This window comes from Salvelinus namaycush, unplaced genomic scaffold, assembly GCF_016432855.1.
Source record: "Salvelinus namaycush isolate Seneca unplaced genomic scaffold, SaNama_1.0 Scaffold331, whole genome shotgun sequence".
Taxonomy (NCBI): Eukaryota; Metazoa; Chordata; class Actinopteri; order Salmoniformes; family Salmonidae; genus Salvelinus; species Salvelinus namaycush.
Genome location: NW_024060242.1, coordinates 195,335 through 205,183, shown reverse-complemented (window position 1 = coordinate 205,183; position 9,849 = coordinate 195,335). Strand labels below are relative to the sequence as shown.

The following is a 9,849-nucleotide window of genomic DNA, read 5'->3' as shown; positions in this document are numbered from 1 at the left end:
CTTTTCTGGTATTCTGACCGGGCTAGAATTCTTTTCTGGTATTCTGACCGGGCTAGAATTCTTTTCTGGTATTCTGACCGGGCTAGAATTCTTAGCTTTATTCCCAGTAGTGGGAGGGACTAATGTTAAGGATGGTTTTGTTCTAATTGACCACTATGGGCCTCTAGTTTTTTGTGTGCTTTGAATGAATGAGAGTCTGACCCAGTCAGTCCTGTATTTTTTGTGTTAACCCCTCCTTCGGCGACACCCAGCCTTTACCAGTGTATTTGAATTATTTCAGAGCTAACACACATGATTATCAAGCCCTTGATACTGTGACGCCGTGAGCTAGTTCAGGGCTATAACAAAATGGTAAAACATCTGGGAGACCCAGGGGAGAGGTTTGAGTTAGTCTGTTGATCTTTGGTCTTTGTTAAACATGATAATCAAGATTTTCCTGCTCGCTCAACAATGGAGTAGTTGAATGGTCCACAGGAGTCTACCCAATGAGCAAAAGGCATTAAAACCAGTTTTGCTCACTGGTTAATCATACCTGAGTAATGCATGCTGGGGGATATAGGACTGAAAATGACTTAACCATCTACCCATACCAGTGGTGTTGTCATGCGTACCTAGAACTCTTTGTTTTGCCTACTTCCTCTATAAAGGTTATTAGGTAATACTGTAGATTCCCACTCGTTTCGTATGCATAGTTTTCTAGCTTTTTGGTATCGGGGTCTATGGCGTTTGAGTTTCTTTGAGTTTATTAAAATGTGTCCAGGTTACTGAATAAACATCCTGAAAACAGATGACTGATTATTTGGTTGGGGGGGGGGGGGACAGCACACAAAGCCTATACGTAATGAACTGTTGATGATTACAACATGCTGTGGAGACGAGCAGTTTGACAATACATGGTGGTGCGTTTTAAAAATCGCTGCGACGCTCAACTCATACGTACATGCATCCTCCGAAACATGAGCCGCCAAGCCGCTCAGTTTATTACATTCTAGTTAAATAACCGCCTCCCCATAACACACAATGAAAAGTTTCAAGTTAAATGACTGCAAGAATTTTTTTGGGCCACGTTCAAGACAACTGAACTCGAACATTCATGAAGTCAGATTTCCAAGACCACTGGGGGAAAAAATTTGAACAGTCATTTCACTTGGGTGGGGGGGAAATCATTCTAGATCACTGACATTTGACCTAGTTGTTTTGAAAGCACCAGTGAGTTTCACAGTATTTTATTACATTTTCGCACAATGAAAAGAACAGTCCTAGTCCCCTGAGGAGAATATCCAGACGATCAGTTACACGTAATGTCATACACTTCTTTTTATATCCACCTCAAAAAATAAAACATTTTCATAATTTACAAAGTATGCAACATTTTATTGTCCTCAGTCCTGGGTGCAATTTAGAACAGAGGTTTCCCCAGCTCCAGTCCTCAAGTACCCCCCCCCCCCACTCCAGTCCTCAAGTACCCCCCACCCCCTCCAGTCCGTCTGCAGAAACAGTTCCAGTGCATCGTTGTTCAGCCAGAGTGTCGTGACTCGGGCTGCAAAAATCCCCTGGTTTTCAAGAAGAAAAAACAAGGAGCGAATAAAACAGGAAATCTGGAATTCTCCAACCAGGATTTCTAGAAAACCTTAACATTTTGGGAAAGTTAATGGATTTTTGCAACCATCGTCATGGAAAACATCCCCGAGTGAAGCTAAAGAGGTAGATAAGGCCCTCAGATCAGATCTTAACCATTAGGGGGTGGAAAGACATCTGGCTCAATCAGGCCATTCAGCATTTGAACATGGCTTGTGTGGTCAGCTGCAAAAATCCGGGTTGCAAAATTTCAATAAATTCCCTGGTTTTACGGAATCCCGGTTGGCAGATTCCCGCAAATCAGGAAGGAAGAAGCAGGAAATCCAGGGACCCTCCAACCGGGGTTTCTGAAAAACGAGGGAATTTGAGAGTTCCCAAAAAATGTGCAACCATAGTTCAGCATATGAATAGAGGAAATTGGTTATTTAACATCTGACCCTGTGTCAGTGGTGAGATGGGGGGGAGGGGAGGGGGTCAACATCTACCACCGAGGCTCAGTGAAAGCCCTTAACATATGAGCACGGGGTTGTGTATGCTCCTCCACAGTCGAATGATCTGCCGAGGGCTCCGCCGGTGCACCAGCAGCAGATTCTTATGAACACACGGGTTCTCCCGGTCCTGCTCGCGTATGTCAAACGTCTGGAAGCCATTGTGTGCCTCTGGAAGTATTCCCAGTGCATTGAAGCACATCCCGGAGTAAACGTCGTCGATGGGGTAGAAAGGGAGGAACTTGGAGACGCTGTAAAGCTGTCTGATCAACGACCCCGAGAAGAGGTAGCCTCCTCCCCCGGCGTACGCAGGGTAAGGCCCGTCGTAGAAGGTCGGGGGGATGTAGTACTTGCTTTTAGAGTCGCGGAGGGGACTAGCAGTGGAGATCATCTGGCCCAGGTAGAGCTTTGAGATCTTGTTAGGCTCCAGGGACTGCAGGTAGCCCAGTATGGCCTCAGTGTTGGCGAAGACATCGTCATCCCCTTTAAAGACAAAGGAGACTTTAGGACAGCGGCTCAGGACCCACCTGTAGAACACCTGCTCCTTCAGTGTGAGGTTGAAGAACGAGTCGTGGAAGTCCCATTGGAGGAGGTCGCCGTGGTGACGCGCCTCAAACACCAGTAGCTGGCTCAGGTCGGGCTCCTCCAATGATAAGGATCCCAGCAGGAACACTATACGAACTCTGACCCCTCCTCCATACACCGCTTCTCGCCCCCACGTCTCCCGTACCACCTGTCTCTGCTCAAAGTTCCTCGGGGTCGACTTGATGGCGAAGAGGAGGAAGGTTTCTCCGTCTTCCGAGGTGCACTTCTCTGGTTGGTCAATCAGGATAGGAGGGTTTCTACACTCCATCCCAAGCAGGAAGTCCTGGTGGAGTTCTGGATAGGAAGTAAAGTCATGAATGTTTGTCCGCAGCTGCTCAGGGTTGTGTCGGCAATGGGACCAGTCCAGTCCCTCCTGTCTTGTTGAGTTCCCCCCCTTGTCCAGTCGTCCCATGCCAGAGTAAAACACGCGGTTCCAATAGGCTGTGTTCTGAGGTATAGCCTTCTTGATGGCGGCAAAGACAGCAGCTTGGTGAAGATCGGGAGTAGGATTAACAGTGAACTGAGTAGGGACACTTTTTGTACTGTCCTTGGTGGGGGTCAGTCTGAGGTACGTTGGGACCGGCTTGGTGGACAGGGTTTCAAAGCTGGCCTCGGACCTGGAGTTGGCTGAGACCTGGAGTTGGCTGAGACCTCTGTGTCTGTGGGCCAGATGGAGGTTGAGTGAGGAGTACAAGAAGATGAGGCAGAGGCTGCACAGGAAGGCCATGACGACGAGGGCCTGGATACGTCTCATCCTCTGGGTCCTGGATGGGGTTCACCTGCAGTACAGCATGGGAGTGGGAGGGTTCTAGAATGGAGGCAGGGTTCTAGAATGGAGGCAGGGTTCTAGAATGGAGGCAGGGTTCTAGAATGGAGGCAGGGTTCTAGAATGGAGGCAGGGTTCTCGGAACAGAACCATCCAGATATTCCAGACAATCCTGTTTGTGATCCTCCAGTTTGGTTCTTCAGTGCCTGTTGTCTTGTGTTTTGCCTGGTGACGAGAAAGAAAACAAATCTGTAAAAAGTCAGTGTCCCTTTTGTCTAGTTGTAGAGGCACTTGTCTTTCACAGCTTAGTAAAGAATCCAAACTATCTGCCATCGAATTGTCTTTTAAGTATTCTATCCCTCTGTTTGGCTATAGGCTAGTCTCAGTCCTGTGCTCCAAAGCCTTAGCTGGCTACAATGACTTCTGCCACAAGGGCAAGCGGCGGACACAAAAGGAAAAGTAAAGGAGTTGGCTGATTTGCAGAAACTAAAGTAGAACAGGAAGACAGTCAAGCGGAGAGTGTAGAGGTTTTCCTGTGGTTTGTACTGTGGTCTAAATGTGTCAAGAGAAAAAGAACAACTGCTGTGTGCTGATAAAGACTAAAACAAATCCAACATAATAACCCAGAAACAGTGTTGAACATGAGGACAATAGATGAGGTTTAAGATAAGGCTTGTCAATTATGGACTAATACTTTATCTGGAATAGGGGGGAGCTCAAACTGGACAGTTAAGTATAATTGTGCCAATAAAATGTTATTTGCGTAGGAGATTCCAATTCCATTTCAACATGTTACCAGCCACACTGGACAGGCAGCTGGAGAGAGGGCAACATGTTACCAGCCACACTGGACAGGCAGCTGGAGAGAGGGCAACATGTTACCAGCCACACTGGACAGGCAGCATGTTACCAGCCACACTGGACAAGCCGCAGGAGAGAGGGCAACATGTTACCAGCCACACTGGACAGGCAGCTGGAGAGAGGGCAACATGTTACCAGCCACACTGGACAGGCAGCATGTTACCAGCCACACTGGACAGGCAGCAGGAGAGAGGGCAACATGTTACCAGCCACACTGGACAGGCCGCAGGAGAGAGGGCAACATGTTACCAGCCACACTGGACAGGCAGCAGGAGAGAGGGCAACATGTTACCAGCCACACTGGACAGGCAGCAGGAGAGAGGGCAACATGTTACCAGACACACTGGACAGGCCGCTGGAGAGAGGGCAACATGTTACCAGCCACACTGGACAGGCAGCAGGAGAGAGGGCAACATGTTACCAGACACACTGGACAGGCAGCTGGAGAGAGGGCAACATGTTACCAGCCACACTGGACAGGCAGCTGGAGAGAGGGCAACATGTGGCTGGTAACACTGGACAAGCCACTGGAGACAGGGCAACATGTTACCAGCCACACTGGACAGGCAGCAGGAGAGAGGGCAACATGTTACCAGCCACACTGGACAGGCAGCTGGAGAGAGGGCAACATGTTACCAGCCACACTGGACAGGCAGCTGGAGAGAGGGCAACATGTTACCAGCCACACTGGACAGGCAGCATGTTACCAGCCACACTGGACAAGCCGCAGGAGAGAGGGCAACATGTTACCAGCCACACTGGACAGGCAGCTGGAGAGAGGGCAACATGTTACCAGCCACACTGGACAGGCAGCATGTTACCAGCCACACTGGACAGGCAGCAGGAGAGAGGGCAACATGTTACCAGCCACACTGGACAGGCAGCTGGAGAGAGGGCAACATGTTACCAGCCACACTGGACAGGCCGCAGGAGAGAGGGCAACATGTTACCAGACACACTGGACAGGCCGCTGGAGAGAGGGCAACATGTTACCAGCCACACTGGACAGGCAGCAGGAGAGAGGGCAACATGTTACCAGCCACACTGGACAGGCAGCTGGAGAGAGGGCAACATGTTACCAGCCACACTGGACAAGCCACTGGAGAGAGGGCAACATGTTACCAGCCACACTGGACAGGCAGCAGGAGAGAGGGCAACATGTTACCAGCCACACTGGACAGGCAGCTGGAGAGAGGGCAACATGTTACCAGCCACACTGGACAGGCAGCTGGAGAGAGGGCAACATGTTACCAGCCACACTGGACAAGCCACTGGAGAGAGGGCAACATGTTACCAGCCACACTGGACAGGCAGCTGGAGAGAGGGCAACATGTTACCAGCCACACTGGACAGGCAGCAGGAGAGAGGGCAACATGTTACCAGCCACACTGGACAGGCAGCTGGAGAGAGGGCAACATGTTACCAGACACACTGGACAGGCAGCTGGAGAGAGGGCAACATGTTACCAGACACACTGGACAGGCAGCTGGAGAGAGGGCAACATGTTACCAGCCACACTGGACAGGCAGCTGGAGAGAGGGCAACATGTTACCAGCCACACTGGACAGGCAGCAGGAGAGAGGGCAACATGTTACCAGCCACACTGGACAGGCAGCAGGAGAGAGGGCAACATGTTACCAGCCACACTGGACAGGCAGCTGGAGAGAGGGCAACATGTTACCAGCCACACTGGACAGGCAGCTGGAGAGAGGGCAACATGTTACCAGCCACACTGGACAGGCAGCTGGAGAGAGGGCAACATGTTACCAGCCACACTGGACAGGCAGCAGGAGAGAGGGCAACATGTTACCAGCCAAACTGGACAGGCAGCTGGAGAGAGGGCAACATGTTACCAGCCACACTGGACAGGCAGCTGGAGAGAGGGCAACATGTTACCAGCCACACTGGACAGGCAGCTGGAGAGAGGGCAACATGTTACCAGCCACACTGGACAGGCAGCAGGAGAGAGGGCAACATGTTACCAGCCACACTGGACAGGCAGCTGGAGAGAGGGCAACATGTTACCAGCCACACTGGACAGGCAGCTGGAGAGAGGGCAACATGTTACCAGCCACACTGGACAGGCAGCTGGAGAGAGGGCAACATGTTACCAGCCACACTGGACAGGCAGCTGGAGAGAGGGCAACATGTTACCAGCCAAACTGGACAGGCAGCTGGAGAGAGGGCAACATGTTACCAGCCACACTGGACAGGCAGCTGGAGAGAGGGCAACATGTTACCAGCCACACTGGACAGGCAGCTGGAGAGAGGGCAACATGTTACCAGCCACACTGGACAGGCAGCTGGAGAGAGGGCAACATGTTACCAGCCACACTGGACAGGCAGCTGGAGAGAGGGCAACATGTTACCAGCCACACTGGACAGGCAGCTGGAGAGAGGGCAACATGTTACCAGCCACACTGGACAGGCAGCTGGAGAGAGGGCAACATGTTACCAGCCACACTGGACAGGCAGCTGGAGAGAGGGCAACATGTACATTCGGAAAGTATTCAGGCCCCTTCCCTTTGCCACATTACAGCATAATTCTAAAATGTATACACTTTTATTGATTCGTCAAATCGACACACAATACCCTGTTGGGTTCTGAGAATATGAAATATACTGTAACGACCCTGGGTATATAATACTTTACATACGTATTCAAGTCACTGAGGGAGAGAGGGTAATGTACATTTGAAGTCGGAAGTTTAAATACACCTTAGTCAAATACATTTAAACTCAGTTCCTGACATTTAATCCTAGTTCAAATTCCCTGTCTTAGGTCAGTTAGGATCACCACTTTATTGTAAGAATGTTAAAATGTCAGAATAGTAGTAGAGAGAATGATTTATTTCAGCTTTATTTCTTTCGTCACATTCCCAGTGGGTCAGAAGTTTACATACTCCCAAATACTAATTGAGTGTATTGCCTTTAAATTGTTTAACTTAGGTCAAACGTTTTGGGTAGCCTTCCACAATACGTTGGGGGAATTTTGGCCCATTCTTCCTGACAGAGCTGGTGTAACTGAGTCAGGTTTGTAGGCCTCCTTACTCACACATGCTTTTTCAGTTCTGCCCACAAATTTTCTATGGGATTGAGGTCAGGGCTTTGTGATGGCCACTCCAATACCTTGACTTTGTTGTACTTAAGCCCTTTTGCCACAACTTTGGAAGTATGCTTGAGGTCATTGTCCATTTGGAAGACCCATTTGCGACCAAGCTTTAACTTCCTGACTGATGTCTTGAGATGTTGCTTCAATTTATCCACATAATTTTCCTCCCTCATGATGCCATCTATTTTGTGAAGTGCACCAGTCCCTCCTGCAGCAAAGCACCCCCACAACATGATGCTGCCACCCCCGTGCTTCACGGTTGGGATGGTGTTATTCAGCTTGCAAGCCTCCTCCTTTTTCCTCCAAACATAACGATGGTCATTATGGCCAAACAGCTCTATTTTCATCAGACCAGAGGACATTTCTCCAAAAAGTACAATCTTTGTCCCCATGTGCAGTTGCAAACCGTAGTCTGCCTTTTTTATGGCGGTATTGGAGCAGTGGCTTCTTCCTTGCTGAGCGGCCTTTCAGGTTGTGTCGATATAAGACTAGTTTTACTGTGGATATAGATACTTTTGTACCTGTTTCCTCCAGCATCTTCACAAGGTCCTTTGCTGTTGTTATGGGATTGATTTGCACTTTTCACACCAAAGTACGTTCATCTCTAGGAGACAGAACGCATCTCCTTCCTGAGCGGTATGACGGCTGCGTGGTCCCATGGTGTTTATATTTGCATACTATTGTTTGTACAGATGAACGTGGTACCTTCAGGCATTTGGAAATTGCTCCCAAGGATGAACCAGACTTGTGGAGGTCTACAATTTATTTTCTGAGGTCTTGGCTAATTTCTTTTGATTTTCCCATGATGTCAAGCAAAGAGTCACTGAGTTTGAAGGTAGGCCTTGAAATACATCCACAGGTGCACCTCCAATTTACTAAAATTATGTCAATTAGCCTATCAGAAGCTTCTAAAGCCATGACATAATTTTCTGGAATTTTCCAAGCTGTTTAAAGGCACAGTCAACTCAGTGTATGTAAACTTCTGACCCACTGGAATTGTGATACAGTGAATTATAAGTGAAATAATCTGTCTGTAAACAATTGTTGGAAAAATTACTTGTGTCATGCACAAAGTAGATGTCCTAACCGACTTGCCAAAACTATAGTTTGATAACATGAAATTTGTGGAGTGGTTGAAAAACGAGTTTTAATGACTCCAACCTAAGTGTATGTAAACTTCCGACTTCAACTGTATAACATTTACATTATGTCAGGATATTTTATTGTTAGCCATCAAGGATCCTGTGGGAGGAGAAGAGACACAGTCTTGTACCAGTCACCATGACAGTCGTGAGTTGGGGAGGAATGAGCACTTTGGGGCTCATTTCAGGTCAGATGAAGTGAGGAAGAACAGATATCACTAAGGTTCTGTCTAGCAACAGAGATGTATTGGCTGTTCAGATGTGGAGGAGGAGACACAGCATAGGAGAAAGGGTTAAATATCAGTGTGTGTGAGGTTTCTAGAATAGAGGCAGGGTTCTAGAATGGAGGCAGGGTTCTAGAATGGAGGCAGGGTTCTAGAATGGAGGCAGGGTTCTAGAATGGAGGCAGGGTCTTTATCGATTCAGCTCGATCCTTTGGGAAGAATAATTTAAGCGTTGAGTTCTTACTCTAATAATTAGAACCTATCAAGCCCATAATGACAAAGCGAAAATAGGTTTTCAGAGATGTATTCAGACCCTTTGCTATGAGACTCAAAATTGAGCTGCATCCTGTTTCCATTGATCATCTTTTATTTTAGTTATTTTTATTTATTTTTATTTTCTTTATCCACTTTTCTCCCAATTTTCGTGGTATCCAATTGCTAGTAATTACTATCTTGTCTCATCGCTACAACTCCCGTACGGGCTCGGGAGAGACGAAGGTCGAAAGCCATGCGTCCTCCGAAACACAACCCAACCAAGCCGCACTGCTTCTTAACACAGCGCGCCTCCAACCCGGAAGCCAGCCGCACCAATGTGTCGGAGGAAACACCGTGCCCCCGGCTCCCTTGGTTAGCGCACACTGCCCCTACCGGCCAAACCCTCCCTAACCCGGACGACGCTAGGCCAATTGTGCGTCGCCCCACAGACCTCCCGGTCGCGGCCGGCTGCGACAGAGCCTGGGCGCGAACCCAGAGTCTCTGGTGGCACAGCTAGCGCTGCGATGCAGTGCCCTAGACCACTGCGCCACCCGGGAGGCCCTACCATTGATCATCTTTGAGATGTTTCTACAACTTGGATTGGAGTCCACCTGTGGTAAATACAATTGATTGGAAAGGCACAGACTATATAAAAGGTTCCACAGTTGACAGAGAAGAAAAACAACCCATGAGGTGGAAGGAATTGTCCATAGAGCTCCGAGACAGTATTGTGTCAATGCACAGATCTGGGGAATGGTACCAAAACATTTCTGCAGCATTGAAGGTCCCAAAGATCTGACGTTCGTCATATGTGGCAGGGCTTGCAAACCATTACAGA

At 48.7% G+C, this 9,849-nt stretch overlaps 1 protein-coding gene across 1 annotated transcript; it reads right to left on the bottom strand.

The window, feature by feature from the left end:
• Nucleotides 1–1,495: 1,495 nt before the first annotated feature.
• b3gnt2l (UDP-GlcNAc:betaGal beta-1,3-N-acetylglucosaminyltransferase 2, like) lies at nt 1,496–3,620 on the bottom strand. Its single transcript, XM_038985420.1, has one exon. It carries the CDS (start codon nt 3,403–3,405, stop codon nt 2,086–2,088), a length of 1,320 nt encoding a protein of 439 aa, XP_038841348.1. The 5' UTR covers nt 3,406–3,620; the 3' UTR covers nt 1,496–2,085.
• Between the last annotated feature and the right edge of the window lie 6,229 nt (nt 3,621–9,849).

Excerpts from the sequence above, each read along its gene's own strand:
- b3gnt2l (XM_038985420.1), bottom strand. The coding sequence starts at position 3,405 with ATGAGACGTATCCAGGCCCTCGTCGTCATGGCCTTCCTGTGCAGCCTC.